Here is a 16,468-nt window from a genome sequence, read left to right as displayed (position 1 = left end):
ATTTTCTAATGGTGCATATAATGGCCCTCAAGAAAGGAGCAAGGGAGAGAGAGAAGTGAGGGCTCCTCAGCTGCAGTATAACATCCACTAACAGGATCCAGTGCTCTACCAGAAGTCTCCAATTTTCTACCCTTCAACTTTCAGGGCACAGAGGGAAGAACAGTGACTTTTCCCTTCCCTCTAGAAGTTACCATTGAACCAACAGTGTATTCAGTATCCTCCTTCCAGTGTCTCAAATCACAACCCCCTTAGAAGGATCCCAACCCATCTATCACTAGAAGGCAGCTGATCATGACATCTGGGCAACACTTCCATGCTGCAGAGAAGTCATCAGCCTACAAGTGCTTCACAGCAGCACAGTAACCACCCTGCACCTCCTACAGCCACCCTGTTCACATGTAGATACTGCCAAGACAAGGTCCACACTATTCACTGTAGCACAAGATAAGCCAGATCTGGTTAAGGCCTAGTGCAACTAAGGCTGCAACTAAGAAGAGAGTGGATTAGATTCTTCGGGAAGCAGCACTGGTCTTTCTGTGCTTCAGTTCTTCCAACATACAAGAGAAAACAGGAGCATTCTGTCTGCAACACCACTGGAAGTATAAAGAGAGCAACACCACGAGCCCTGGCTGTACCCGGCCAGATCAAAGGTCCACCTACACTTAATGTTCTGTCTCTAAATGGTCAACATCAAACACTTATTGAAAAACAACATGCCAAACAATGCTTTCTAATATGTTCTTCCAGATTCCAAAATTCAGCATGATTCCTTTACATGAGGGAAATTACAGCACAGAATGTGAAAAAAGCAGATTCTCACAACATGACAATATCAGAACCACAGACCAGTCCACTCTCTTGTTCCTGACTGGAAGTCACAAGGGCTAAGCTAGGATAACCATACAGCCCACTGTGCAGCTATGAGAGAAGAGACCCCAGAACAGAGTAATCACCTCTAGAAAAATGCTATACCTGAAGGTAATTCAGATTTAGGAAAACAAAAGGCTCAAATATGACATTCCGAGATGACCTAAGTGTTAAGAGGGGGCAGATCTGGCCACATTCAGCTTTGGCAGGCACTCAGAAGAAAGGTGATCAAAACAAACTCAGCAGGAGATGAGAACGTACAGATTGGGTTTGACAGGAAAGAACCAACAGAGGTATTTTCCAGATAGAGTTGTAGGAATAGGAATCCTGTCAGAGAAATAGTTACATTGCTATTACTAACTAACACACCAGAACTCCCTGAGGCACAAACTATCCCAGCACCCTTGGACAGGTGAACCAATTAATCAGGGACAGCACTTGCAGCTTCCTGTCAATGACCCACAGCACTACAACAAAAGACTCTTGCACCAATGCTGCAGTTCCCTCTCAGGGGAGGAGAGGAAGCAATAAAAGCTTTGTCAACATCATGAGTCAACATGCTCCAGCTCCTTCCCCCTGCTCCCTGCTGTAACAATCACCTGCCTGGGCACTCCTCTACCCTCCCTCTTGCTGCCACAGGCAGTGCTGAGCTCCTCCTCCCAGCCACCACAGCTCTGTGGCAAAAAGCAGCTGGCAACTGGCAGGCTCCCCATCACCAGCACTCTACAGCTGTCCTCTCTTTTCCCCATGACTCGCTCTCCAGGGTATGTCCATGAAAGCAGGCTGTTTTCCTAATGAGAATCAACAGCTTGCCAGAGGGCTGGAGCACATGCTGGCACAAGCCATCGCTCCCAGGATCAGTCGAGCAGGCTTCTTCACTTCCAACCCTTCACTCTCTTTATATAGCCCCCATCCCTGGTACTCACTGTTCCCACCTAAATGGAGCCAACAGTGTGAAATGGCAAGCTTAATGGAAATGCTGATTGCTGATGCCAGAGCAATGCTGCTAGATGGCAATCCAGTAAGCAATAACACAAATTTTCCTACTTCAGCTAAAGCTCAGATGAACAATATGCTTTTTTCTTACACATAAATAAATAAATATATTTTTTTTTAAAGCACACACCCACAAGCTTCATCCCTCTTTAGAGGAAAGGGTAGTATTGAGCTCAATTCTGCTTTATCTGACAGTGTAGGTTCACACTGTTAAACAGTAGTCTTGGGAGTTAACGTTGCACATTTTTGCCTCAGGTTTTAAAACAGAAAAGGTGGTGAATCTGGAGAAAGAGAAGAAATATTGTGTGAGAACATGGAAAGACTGCAAGGTAAGGAACCCAGGAGTGATGTTGCTTGAACACAAAAAAGGGCATGGGATAAATGACTGCATTCTGAGTGCTGCAATCCCCCCCTGCAGATAAAGAAACAGCTTTGAACAGCTGACTGTACCACTTCTATCATCAATGGGACCATTTCCCAGGAGAAATTATCACACTATCTCCACTAGGTCACTATGATCTGCAAACTGTTAGTGATCCACAATCAAGTTCTCCAGTATTTGCTAGCTTTATTTAAAACATGACAGAACAACATATCTGGATGAGACCTGCCAGGCTGAGGCAGGATGACCAAAAGGTTGCCAGACTTTTATCCATGCAAATGACTAAACTCAATTTGTGCTTATCTGAGCAAGGCTATGTTGAGAAATTCCCACCCTCATCTCACCAGGTGATCAATAACAGCCACAAATATTCTTTTTCTGTTCACTAGCTATCAAGGTCAAACTCTTTATCATCAGTATTAAAATATGTTAACATAAAGTAAAGGTAAACTAAAATTAAGTAAAAGCAGATGCTTCCTAAAAAGGACCCATGCAAGGAATTTAGAACATCCTCCTTTACAAGAAAGCCACAGAATTTCTGCATGTTTTTCAATATCTTCTGTAAGAGTTTAATACCAGGGCATTTCACTAAATGGCTGGAGTGTTCCCATGAAAATATTCTAGCTTTGGTTGAAGGAGGTAATGTGGAAAGGTGAGCATGACATTGTCCCACCTGCTGAGAATGACAGCAGAATACTACAAGCAGACACGTGCAGTCTTCCTTCTGACCTTCCCATCTTGCTGCCTGTGAGTGAGCTTTCTAAGATGGGACTGGGGTTTTCTTTGGGGTAAGGTGGAGTTCTGCCAGGAGTACAAACTAAACAAATCAATGAATATCAACTCACAACACACACCACAACTATAAACAAAAATTATTTCATAAAACCATCTTTCAATTTCAATCCTTTCCTGAATTCCTTCAGTATGATAGATATATCATACTGTGAAATGGTTAACAGGATTAACAATAGCATTCCTGAACCCAGCTTGGGCCAACACAGTACCACATACCACAAGCACCAACACTCCTATAATAAAGAAAACAGGACCCCCTAAGGGCTGCAAACTCCTGGTGTGTATTCCATGGCACACAGCAGTTACAGCCTTTAGTTTGTGTGAGAAACTAAGTCATTGGCTAACTGGCCAAGCAGCTCTATGGTCTTCCAAACTCTCATGGCATCTAGTGACCAGGAACTTTGCCACTGAACTCAACTGTCTGGTACACCAGTGTGTGAATCCTGTCTCTACAAGAGCTGCATGATGATAAGCTTCCCTTGCCAGATAGCTGCTGCAGAAAGTGACAGTGACAGCCAGATTAGAGATGGAGTGAAAATACAACATCACCTGACTTCCAGTCTGTTCAGCAACATAAATCAGAGGGTTGAGGCAGACCTGATCAACAGTTGTAGAACCACAACTGACACAGCTAACACACTCTCAGTAATCAACATTTCAGTCACAAAATAATAAAGCAAAGTGATTGAGCCATACCATTTTAAATATGCACTGCATAAGGGCAGTATTATATATACTTTCAGTATATACTGAAAGTCGGGGCGGGGGGGAAGATTCTCTCTCATAAAAAATGGCTTCTTTATTTTAAAATCTTCCACAGAGGAACCTTTCACATTTTTAGTACGCGCCCAAAAAAATTTGAATGCAGTTCTACTCTTGTTATAAATACAGAACCTGACAAAAAGATCTGAAGAGTGTACAAAAAGGGGGAAAAAAGTGTACTTTGTCTAGTAGCATTGTAGAAGTCTGCTTTGATAACCCTAACATGAAAAAGGAGAAAAATTAACTTCTTGATGGTGCTACGTATTTGAAGCACCCTTATTTTAACAGTGCATTCTGCATCTACCAAATTAACTATACTACCAGACAAGGAACTACAGTGTTATCTTAAAACAATTTGAAAACTGATCCTCATCACTTACTAATGGCAATACTCACTGTTAATCCTACTTTGCATTCAACTACCCCAAGAAATAGCTATTTCACCATTAATATATTTCCGATTTTTTAGGCTCTACTCTTGCTATTAGAAGTCTTTATTTGTATTGCTTTTCTGTTTCTTTAAACACAGCTTTTGCTTAAAGCAAATCACAGCAACTGCAAAGAAGTTACCTGCACCCCCTAAGCTCAGTGTGAATTGCTCAAGCATTGCTAATTTTGAAGTGGGAGGAGTTGAAGAAATGAGGTCTTTTTATATAAAAAGCTTAAGTGACTCATGAAAACTCTTCTGGCATAGCTCATACATGTTTGACAGCAACAACAACACTTACAGCACTGTCCATCACTCAAGTGCTGTACAAACCAGCCCAAGGACATTGGGCATAACAGGCTGCTTCTGAGACCAGTGAACTGGCTGTTCCCAAGTTTCCTAATTGGCTCCAGGAAGTACCTTACACTCGACATTCAATTAATCAATGTTTAAATAGAATAAGGTACCTGGCATAACAGTCCACGAGACTTCCAGGTGGCCAAAATAGCTGCAAGCAAACATGTCAACAGAGTCCACTTAGAGTTTCTGACCTTGGCCATATTTCCAGGCTAGTACCAGCTAGTACCAGCAATGGTACATTGTCAGTGGTGAAAAACCTGAAGATTTTCTTTAGCACTGAAAGGGAAGAGCTGCACACTGATCACTGGTGGAACAGAAGTGAACAGACTGCTGAAAAGGACTACTAAAAAGAACTAAGATCAAAAGATATTTCTTGATCTGAATGTCTGGTCTACCTATCAGTAAATGCCTTTGCCAATCACTTCCATAGGTTACTCAGATTACAGTTGCTTTTCACTCTCCAGCCCCCTATTTAAGATGTTCCAGAATTCAGCTCCACTAGTGATCTGATATTTATTTTCACACTGCTTTTAGATAGAACCAGCTTCTACACACTACTGTTGCCACCCACAGATTTTCCTTTCTGCCAGTCCTGTTTCCAGCTCTCAAATCCCTGCATCTTTCTCTGTCACCTAAACATTCTTGGTCATCTGGTCAGCACAGCCAGAGATTTATACTGCTTTGACTGCCATTGCCCTGGTCCCTTAACTTAATGTGAAAAAATTATTCTAATAGAGAAGCTCAGGCTGGATCACATCCAAAGACTGTAACAATATTGTTCTTCTTTAAGCTCAGATGTTGCAGAAGAAAGTTCAACAGAAATAAGATAATATGGAAACAATGTGCCAAATAGTGGCATATCCAAAAAAGTATAAAGTATTACAGACTGCATAAACAGCATGAAACATGTCCTGAGAGATGCCAAAGCACCTGGCTCCACTGCTTTTCTCTGCCATCACTGCAAATTAAAATCAAACAGAATAAATGCAGAAACTCTCAAAGTGCTGCTGGCCTTCCATACTGAAGACAAAGCATCCACAAAGGAAGAGCATCAGCCCATCAGATGACACCCAAGTGGCTTTCCTTAATTAGAGATTAGCTAACATTAGAATTGGCAAGTGAACAGAAGGCTCCATACACAGCTACTGCTTCCACCTCCAACCTTTATCTCAGCTCCTCCGCACCCGATACCAACCACCTACCCCCAGTATTCTCTTTGTCTTCTCCCACTCAATTTTCTGCCTGAAAAAAACTCTCCTCCTTTTATGTGCCAGGTAGAACTCTCTCCATTTCTTTCAATACTTCCTTACACAAATTCCCTCCAGCTTCTTTGTTCCACTCAGCTCTGTTGGGGGGCCTCCACTGCTATTATCCACACTGCACCACAGGGACATTGCTTAAGTCATCACACACTTTGTCATTCCAGAAGACAAGTGTGGGCTTGAAGACCTTCTGTAAAGCACACCTGATGGGGCAACCTGGTATCTCAGACCTTAGAGTGAATAGCTGCTCCCTTTTAGCTGTTCATCCAGCAGTGAGCTAATTCTTCAATCCAAAATAAAAGCCTGTTGGTCATATGAGGGACAGAAATTATTTCAGAAGCCTTGTGCTCTGGTTTGGAATTGTGTGTCACAGAGATCAAGACCACAGAAAGAGACATCCTTTCACATCAAAGGCAGCAGCATTCTGGGTAATCAAAGAGCAACCTTGACAGGGTTAAGAGTTAAGTATGAAACAGATCTCAAGACAGGGCTGGCAATTAGTATTTATTCTGCAACTTATACAGCATTCTAGAAGCACACCTGGAGCAGCCAGGACCTGCCCTTTTACAGGTCTAAGCACCATTTCACCCAGGGTCTTCCAGCCTGCATAAACCACTTAAGCAGCTACAGAAGAATCTCTCTCTCTTCACCTCAACATCCTATTTTAAAAAAATAATAATTTTGAAACATTCTACAGTAGTTTACTCCCAGAAGAGGATCACCTAAAATACACAAAAATCTATTGGAAGCATGGAGCTCTTCAGCTGCATCAGGTGTGCCAATGTTTCAGTTCCTTCACAGAAACCTGACCAACCCAAGTGTTTTTATATTTCTGCTTTGCTTTCAAAGCATGTGCAGTACTTAATACTTCTCAGGCACTTTATGTTTCCAAAGGTCTATATAAACACCAGCTAATTAGAGACAGCTAACAAGAATATCCCAAGATGCTGAATCTCAGCGTGTAGTGAGTATGTTAATTTTTTTCTCCTTCCCTAAAACAGGGAAAGTTAAGACTTAAAGATGCCTACGAGTGCGCTCCCTGAACTGTGCAACAATACTTTCAAGCAGAAGGTGCTATATTTCAAACTTCCATTCTGCCAATGCATACAAAAGACCCAGGCCAGCTTGGCCAAAAAGAAATGGCTCTGGTTCACTGTAACTGCTGGAAGATATCACACACATTGTCAGATGCAATTTCCACTCACAACAGACATCCACATTGTACACACTCATCTCCTGAACTGGCACTAGATTGCAGCCATGCCTCTAGGGGCTCTGTTCTGAGGAAAACTGAAAAGGAACTGCTAATCCCTTAATTAGAGGCACCCACTTCACCTTCTGCAGGAATCATTTAGAAAGTCTGAATGGGCCACATGTCACACAAGGTGAAAATTCAGTAACTGAAAATTACTCAGGTTGTTGGTTCACTTCTCAGTAGCCATATCTCAGCTGGGCAAGGTTACTGAAGGGAAATACTCAGTGGCAATTGAGAACAGCTTCACAAACCACTGATCACTGCCTCTTTCAAAAGCCATCCTCTCAAATTTCTGATGGGAGTTGCATTACACCAGGCAAGTCGCTGATCCTAGGACTCAAGCACAGCTCCAGGAGTACATAATTAGGGCCGCGTTCCCTTGAATGTTCATAAAGCTCTTGTTTAAGCCACAACAGCAAGGGGATTAACTGTACTTTCCTGGCTGAGCTACTTCACTGCTTGCTAGGTAAGAAGTGAAGCACAAACCACATCCACCAAAGATGCCTGTTAGGTCTCATCACCCATTCTGCTACTCCCTTCCCCAGAACTCCCACGCAATGACTGCATCATACAAGAGTCCTACAAAGCTGTCTGCTAGATTATGTCAGACTCCACAATACTTATTTATCTATCTTGGGATGTAAGTGGCATGAACCAGACTATCTACCCTCAACTCAAAGGTCAGAGTTAAAAGCCTCTCTTCCCTCACACTGACATTTCAAGGCTGCTCTCTCCAGAAGCTGCATACACTATTCTGTGTGTGAGCACCTCTTGCAGTAAAAGGAAAAGCAAGGTCCATCTCCCTTTACCCAAGAGCCTACCTCCCTTCTATTCACAAAGATCTGAGAGAGAAACATTACTCCATAAAACATTACTCCATTTTCTCTAATCAAATAAAGAGAGATTCAGGTAATGGAACAGAAAACAAAGATATTTGGATACCATAGTGAGCATGGAAGACAAGAAAGTAAATTAGCTACCATTATGATAATGAACTGGCTTTCCAAAGGAGGCAATTTGCATGTAGCAACTAAGAAGCAACATAAAGATCCTTTAACAGAACTGCTGTTTCCTTTTCAACCCTGCAGCAATGGAACAAGCAGTCACGGCCACAAAACCACCACCACTGTGGGTTTTTCCTATTTGACTGTCTCTGCAGAGGCCAAGTACCTGACCAGAGCTCCCTCCAAGTGTAATGAAGCCTCACTCTGCATTTCTTCTGGTAGCACAGCAGCTTGTGCACAATCTGAATGCACCGTCTGGAAAAGAGAGGGCAAAGGATTAATGGCATTGCATCTTCCCACAGTTCTTCAGCAGCAGGGAAATGGACAAATTCAAAGACTATCAGAGAAGGATGGGAGTTGTGACTTTGGCCTCCTAAGAGGAATCAACACTCACAAATAAAGAATCTGACAAAATGAAAAAAGGGGCCTGTATGCCAGTTTACACTCGAGAGGATAGGACTGACCACAAATGCATGTTTGCTGTTCAAGAAATACTTTTCATTCTCTGCTACCGTAACCTAAGGGTCTCATAAACTCTACAAAATGAGTTACTTAACTTGCAGGCTCCATATATCTGAGATACTACAAACTATTGTAAAATTTGGACACAATGGAGCTTCTCCATTTCTCTGGCCCCAGTGATGAGGCTAAAGGAAATGAGGGTGTTGGAAAAACTACAGAATTCTTAGTTTGACTGAGGTGTACAGTTTAATTATGTTAAAGAATAAAAGAAATATATTTCTATCAAATTTTACAGTCTCCTTAAAAAAACAATTTAAGTCTGAGCTTTGGAATGTTCATGCAATACACATGCAAGCTTTGGAATCCCCCAAAATACAAGTAGTGCACTAGTCAAGTCTCCAAATCCTGTAGGTCTCTATAGCACCTGGTGTTCATACAGACTCTTAGGTGCACAAACATTCTTCACAAATAACATCCAAATTAAAAATACAGTACAGTGAGTAAATTCTCTATCACTATCATTACAGACAACATAAAAATATATACAAATTTGAATATGTCAGGCCAAGCTATTTTTATCTGTTAACATGTAGAAAAAAATACAAGGAAGACTAAAAAAAGGTAAAATCCTTTTCCCTCTACATCCCTATTTCTCAAAAACAGATTATCTCATTAAAACCCACATCTTTCTGAAAAGACACTGATGACACACACTGCACATCAGATAAACAGGGAGAAATTAAATTCTAAAAATTTGCATGGAATTTATACAAAATGAGGTGAAAAGTTCAAGACAAGGCTTTAAAACAAGACTGTAGCAAAAAAATAAGCAGAAGGTATGTATTATTCTTTTCAGACTCGTAGATAATCCCAAATATACCACAGGAAGGCAAGACTGAAACTAACTTTGAATAAAGGTAAAACTATATATAATCACTGAGCATGACATTAAGTGCTGCATTTCAAATTGGATTCTCATAAATTCAACCAAGAAAAGGAAGCAAACCAGCTAGGATAGACGGCTGTCTTCAGATCAGGAACAGCAATTCCTATGAGGAGAAACTTCCTACTTCTGATGTTCCTGGTACTGGACAATGCCCAGCACCTTTTCACATCTGTATCTGCTTGGCTGTAAGACAAGTTATGAAGTTATCCATCCTGGTGGGGTGTTTTTAAAAGTTTTGTGCTGAGGATTCATAATACAAATAATGGACAAAAAGTACTCTTAGTCTAAGGAACCTGGATTTCTCTTTCAAATATTAATATGCCCAGCCTTGTGCAGCTTCCTATCGTCACCTCTTAAATGTACTGCAGAGAAGTATGACACTACTTGTGCATTCAGAACACCCACTTTGTCTGCAATAACTGTGTCTGCTTTGGGATGGTTTCAGACAGGAGTACAGTGAAAGGACTGCACAAACATGCCAAAATAAATGGATACAAATGTCCACTGATGGTTGCTCATGCTCATTATTTCTAGTGCTAAGGAGTTTCTAGATGTGATGTTGCTTTTGTGTCGAAGCATTTCACACCTTTCTTGTGAAACTCCAGAGCATTACACCCATCTACAATTAGTTCTGCATTGTCATAAAAAAAAAAAAAAAAAAAAAAAAAGAAATTCTCACAAACTCAATTGAACTGTATAACCCTTGAAAAGGAACTGTAATTGCAAGGTTATTTGGGCAAAATCAGAATATGCTGAAAAGTTACCTTAAGGGAAAACATCCTATGTGTCTCTATCTTCCCCATAGAATATAGTGCTGTTCACGCCTTGGGGAAATTCAGCACTGTACAAACAGTCAGAGCAAAGCCAACAAACTGTCTAAATCCTACTTCTGCCCTCCAGGCTAAAGCAGTACAAAGCACTGGAGAGGCCCCTGTGGGACACATGGAGTGCTCATGAGGAGCTCTGTCCTCTTGTCTCCTTTTGCCCATTGCTAAGTTTTACCCCTTTCTGCTTAGCAGGCCATTTCAGGCTTAAACCTCCCTCCCTCTCCCCACTGCCTTCCAGGCCTCATGCCAGTCATCCTCGCTTTTTCAAAACTGTCTTTTCTGTTTCTAGACCAAGATTCATCTTCTGGGAAGTGGGGATTGCCACAATGACTCTGTGTTATGAAACTTCTTTTAGACTGAAAAGCTCTTTGTGTTAGATCAAGTAGATTAGGAAAACAGTCTGAAATGGAATTGCTTTCAATTTTCTGGCACACAGAGGATTTTTGAAGTAGAAAAAGTTACTGGAAGAGTTCATGAAAAGCCATCCTGCTCCCCACCAGCCACAAAGGGTTATTTCAGCCAGAAGATTGCTCTATGAGCAGGATTCTACCTAAATTCAAATTAAATCACAGTGAGTTACCCCACAGACACTTACACATAGAGATCCATAGGAAATTCTTTCATCATGTGTGTTACAATGAATTCCACCATCAAATCTGAGAGAAAAGAAAATGATAAAGTAAGTATTGAGCTGGTTACTGTTAGCTTTTAGTAGACTACAAGGAAGTCAAACTGCCCCACCTACCTATCTCTACCAGACAATAGTCCTGCTTAGATGAAAGGGATTTCACTTTTTTGTTTGTTTGTTCTAAAGAATATTAGACATTTGCTAGAACTAGAAAAGAACCTCCTGGAAACTGAGGGTACATACTGTAATTTGCTTTGAAGTACTGTTTCCCCATATGGTTTCCCCCACTATTAGTCAAATAAAGACTACACCATGAATTCTGATGTTTAGAATTGCTCAAGCAATATTTCAAACCCTGTCACTAATGGAAAACTCCATTAAGAAGCACATTTTAGAAAATTATTCAGAAACAATGCACAACCTAGATGCTACTTAAAGAGACATTGTAAATAACATCTATTTTTCCTAAAACAAATTCTGAAGCAAGTAAAGCTAGTTTGATCTCAATATGGACTAAGCTTCTGCTTAAGACTAATTTAGGGAAAAAAGAAAAAAGGAGAATGTGTTTAACATTTAAGGGCTTCCAGTATGAAGATAAGAGGCAAGGAGTATAGAAATACAGTTGAGAGAAGCTAATCAATGATAACTGAATGCGTGTGGGGGTGTGTTCAACCCAACTTCAGCATGAAATGCTTATACCAAGCCACTGGTAACAATCGTGAGCTGTAACCTCCTAGGGCAGTAACAGCCCAGCAGTGTGACTCAATAGTGACTAAAAACAGTGCAGGTGAAGAGTGTATGGGATCTGATAGCTCTAGAAAGATTCTTCATGCAGCTGTGTCTTGGCTTCAACAATCACATTTGAAAATGTTGAAGTCTAAGACTACTTCTGTACCATCAGGCTGAACAGCTATTCAGGGATCCAGGCTCCATCCATTTCTGAACCCACATGTGCTTTTGGCCTCCACAGTAACAAGAGTCATAACTTAATCACGTGCTGCATGAAAAGCTTTCAACTACGCCTCCATATTGATTGGCAAAACCAATCCTAGCTACTAGCATTCCTCTTGTTTTTTGGCTCAGAAAAGGCTCAATGCCTAGCAAACATGTTCACAAGTATGTTTTTATGAACCGTAAGTCTGCCATCATCATATCATCTACAAAGTACTTGTTGTTGCTACCACACTCACCTAAACACTGAATTTATTAATCAACTGCCCTCCCTCTTGTTAAAAACTCAGCTCAAATAGGTCAAGCAGTGTCTGTAAAACTTTCTGTAAATGTATATACGATTTATTGCTCCAGAGCTGCAATCTTGGATTTGCCTGCAAGGTAGCCAAGTACAAAGATGGGCATGGATTGCTGGAAACATCTTTAGTATGTAACTGTCCTTCTTTTAAGTCCACCCACTGCTCCATTTAATCCTCAAATCTCCCATTTCTATTGCCCAACAAGAGATGCTTCAGGAGCCACAAGCACACACGTGCTCTGACAACACTCACCGAGCACCGCACACACCAGCGGGCGGCAGGGCAGGTTCTTGTCTGCTGCTTTCTTCCGATGCCTCATTGGCTTCAAACACACAAAGATGAAAAGAAGTCAGCAGAAGCCTGAAGTGACAGTCTGTGTATTATTGTATTTTTCAAGCAAACTGTACAATCAGCACAGGCTTCCTTTTGTCTTTTTCTCCAGCTGCCATCTTACACATACTAACCCTAAAGGCCATGGCTGGAGCAAAATTGTGCCTGCTTTCCAGCATGCTGATACTGGGGGTTTGTTTCTCTAGCTGTGTAGCTGGAAGGCACTGTTCTACTGAGGGGAGGGACCCCACGACAAAAACAAATCACAAGAAATTCCTCCTCCCTGGTTAACATACTGATTTGTTTCTGACCCAGAATTCTGATTGGCATTCTTAACAGTGTGTACAGTAGTCAATGGCTTTGGTGTTCATTGAAACAGACCAGAAAGGCAAACTGGATAGCAAATGTGTTGTTAAGGGGTAATGACCAGCATTCTTGCAGTATGGTCTCCATAAAGTAAGATGTTTGTTACTTTCTTCAACAGTGAGTGACTTTCAAGTGCTGCTTCACTGTCAGATGAGGTGGAAATTTGTGCCAGTACCTTGACGACAGAATGCATCAAGTTAGGACAACCATTCAAGTTACTTGTAACTGCAGAGTTTCATGAGCCAGGTAAGGACACTTCCACCACAGGAAAAAGCTCTGGAAAAAATACTTTCCTCACTGAAGGTGAATTACTCCACCCAGAATGAAGCATAAACCAAATAAGAGCACTCAGTGTAACTCCAGCTGGCCATTATGTATCACATGAGGGCTAATGCTTGCTAGACATTAAGGCAGGACGCTCTCTCTACCACTGATTTCCTCAGAGACCTCCTAATACACAGCTCCTCACTAGCTAGACAGGCCTCTGAATTCAGTGACAGGGCAAAGAGCTCTTTGTTCTTTGAAGAATGGAGACATTCTGAAAGCAAGCTCAAAATCATTCTGCAACTACTGCATTTCTGACAGTATTTCCACATGCCTTAGCAATGTAGGTTAGATGTCTGTGACACAAATTTCAACATATATTTTTCATACATACTCAAACCCTCTGTGTTTGCATCCTAAAGAGAAAACAATCTGGAGCAAAAGACTCACCATTCTGTGTAGGTTTACACGAAAATTCATGTTGTCATCATGAAGAAAAGCATTAGCATATTGATCCTATTGAAAAGGGCAAGAAAAGGGAGGAGATATGAAAAGCCAAACACCCTACAGTTGCCTTTCAAATCACATGCGTTTCAGCGTCGAACTCCCAAGATACAACCACCAAGCTATAAAATCATCTATCCATTTCTTCTTGTCCCACTCATGTTTCCAGTTACACACAAGTAAACCCCTCCTGATCCCAATTCCACTTCAGAAAAATAAACTGCTAACAAAACAAGCAGTGGTTCAGTCTAACTTTCTCCCCTTTTGCTCATTTAAACTCTGACTGTACATATCATGGTGTCACAAGTTTAACAAGTGTCCCAGGTGTATAAGAAGTGGTTCTCCAGCACCAGTTCTGTGACTGTGGGGATAAAGGTTTCTTCTGTCATTTTGATTCCAGAAGCTACTGCAGTACTAGCAGATAGGTTTATGAGCTGCTCCACCCCTCAAGCAAATCTCATTCCAAGACCACCTCTAAATTAAAGAGTCTTCTCCAGATAATGCACAGCCAGAAGAGGTAATAAATATACCCTCTTTTTAATACTGGAACCAAAGAATGCCCTTGTTACGCAGGAACAGAATTTCTTATCTTGTGTTGTATGCAGCCACCTAAAGAACAAGTGCCAAAACCATTTAATTAAAAAAATTTAAATGTAGATGATTCGTTTTCAGGCTGCACCCTGAAGAAACATTATCACAGAATCCTTACACAGGCTATCAACCTCACTGCGTTTTATTCTTTAAGGATAAAAGGTCTTTACTTGCAAGCAAGCAAAATGTAAATGCCACACAAACACAACCACCATTCAGGATATCAGTCAGCCATTAGGATATAGTCCCCATGTGACAGGGCCACATTCAGCCAGGACTGATGACATAACTCTGTGATGCTGCTATCTCACCCTACTACCACATTTGCTACTTGTCTTGCTTGTAGGGACCTACAAACACGTGACTTACTTTCAGACTTGTATTCTTCTTTGGCAGAAGGGATAGGGCAGAGCCCGTGTTTACCATGAACAGCACAGAGCTGAAAGCCATTAGCCATTACTCATCTAAAAGCCACACCACAGGGTCACTCAAAAGCTAAGAGAGAAAAGGCTTAGGTTCACTCTTTTTTCTCCTCATCCCCAGAAGCTGGCTAACTCAAATAAGATGATCCAATTTTCAAGTTTCAAGTCAACTTTAACAGTACTGCATCAACTATATTAGCAAACATTTAAGTGCCTGAGGACCTCACCACTCAGTGCCACTGTGGATATTCAGCTCCTGCCCCACAGGAGGCAGGGGGATAGAGCCCTGTAGCACACCATCAGCTGAGCAGCTTCACACAACCTACCTCTGCAATGCACGTCAGGATAATGAGGCACAGCTTGCCACTGTGCAGCCGGTGCTCATCTGCAAAGGAGAGAAAACAAGTCCTCCATGAGCCACACAAGCCTAGCAAGGCTGAAGAGCAAGACAGCTGTTGCAGCAAAAGAAAAGCCCAGTTTGGACATTCTTCATAGTCCTACTTCCTCCATGATAGCTAATAGTATTAAGCACTCACCCTCCAGCCTGGCCACTAAATCCCACCCACTTGTCACCAGTCTGCTGTTGGGGAAGATGAAATAGGAAAGCCTTATAAATATGATTGCCTGGCAAAAGATTTAGAAAATACAGAAACTATAAGCGAAATTGAAATGAGAACAAGCTTTGAGACACCAAACCTTAGTTACTGACCAACTAGAAAACAACAGCATAGCCAGCTGTAGGCAATCCCCACTTTGATTAAACAATGCCCTCTACCTAAAGACAGGTCCAAAGGTCAGATGGAATGTTCTGTCTCACCCCTCAAAATGTACGGTTCATCCCACACCTGTAACCCTCCCCTGAAGCATCAGGTATCTAATCCCATTGGCCCGAGTCTTGTTCCGCGCCCACTTTGAAGCCCCCCGATAAGGTGTGCTCTCTTGGAACCCTCTCTAGGCATCCTCTCCCACCCCCACTCTCTCTCTCTCCCCCTGTCTCTCCCTGCCCCCACTCCCTGGGGCTGCCACGAGCCCCACACCCACGCCCTTTACAATAAACCGTATATTCCAAGGCCTGACTTCAGAGATCTCTCGTCTCCGTCCATCTGGACCATCCAGGAGTCCAGCACTCCCTACAGTCTGCACCAACAGCAAAGGTTCAGATTTGAACTTCCAACAGCATTGTAACTATGTGCGGGGCTTCTGTCTCGTTCAGTTTTACTTCCGCAGATATTCTAAATACTGTCCTTCTGTCACAGCAGAGACACACTGTTCCCTCAGACAAGGTGGAAAGCAAAACATCACCTTTGCTGCAGGTCGTGAAACAAGCAGAAAAGCTTTCACAGAGGCACAGCACTGTGTAGCAAAACAACTGTTGACATTATGGTCTAAGCTCCAAGTTTTAACCCAATACTGGGAGACACAACCTACTTTGCTCTTTGCAAAACCGTGAAAGAAGGGAGTCTGCAAAGATTTAGCATTTTAAGCCAAGAGTTTCACCCTGATCATGCTCCACAACTTCTTATTCATCTCACAACTTCAAATAGCTTTTGCCTTGAATGATAGCTGGACAAAAGAAAGGGACTACGGCAGAAGAACACAATTTTTATTTAAAACTCCTCTCAATTTTAACCTTGAATATAAAAAAACCCCAAGATACATTTAGTCATGGAGTAACACAGGATAGAAGAAACCTTTGGTTCAATCCTCACTCAAAGCAGGGCCAGGTAAGATCATGTTGTAGAAGGTACTGTCCAATCGAGCACATTTA

At 41.8% G+C, this 16,468-nt stretch overlaps 1 protein-coding gene across 4 annotated transcripts in view; it reads right to left on the bottom strand.

The window, feature by feature from the left end:
• Positions 1-16,468, bottom strand: part of ARMH3 (armadillo like helical domain containing 3) — a 124,696-nt gene that overhangs the window by 76,976 nt on the left and 31,252 nt on the right. For all 4 annotated transcript variants that reach the window (XM_068197853.1, XM_068197855.1, XM_068197854.1 and 1 more), the window contains 5 exons: positions 15,027-15,085; positions 13,634-13,699; positions 12,476-12,545; positions 10,941-11,001; positions 8,277-8,365 (listed from right to left, as the gene is read on the bottom strand). In XM_068197853.1, coding sequence (XP_068053954.1) covers positions 8,277-8,365; positions 10,941-11,001; positions 12,476-12,545; positions 13,634-13,699; positions 15,027-15,085 — 345 coding nt within the window. The remainder of the gene's footprint in view (positions 1-8,276; positions 8,366-10,940; positions 11,002-12,475; positions 12,546-13,633; positions 13,700-15,026; positions 15,086-16,468) is intronic.

Source organism: Anomalospiza imberbis, chromosome 8 (assembly GCF_031753505.1).
Source record: "Anomalospiza imberbis isolate Cuckoo-Finch-1a 21T00152 chromosome 8, ASM3175350v1, whole genome shotgun sequence".
In the NCBI taxonomy this organism is placed as follows: Eukaryota; Metazoa; Chordata; class Aves; order Passeriformes; family Viduidae; genus Anomalospiza; species Anomalospiza imberbis.
Note: the sequence above shows the minus strand (reverse complement) of the source record. Positions and strands in the feature narration are given on the sequence as shown.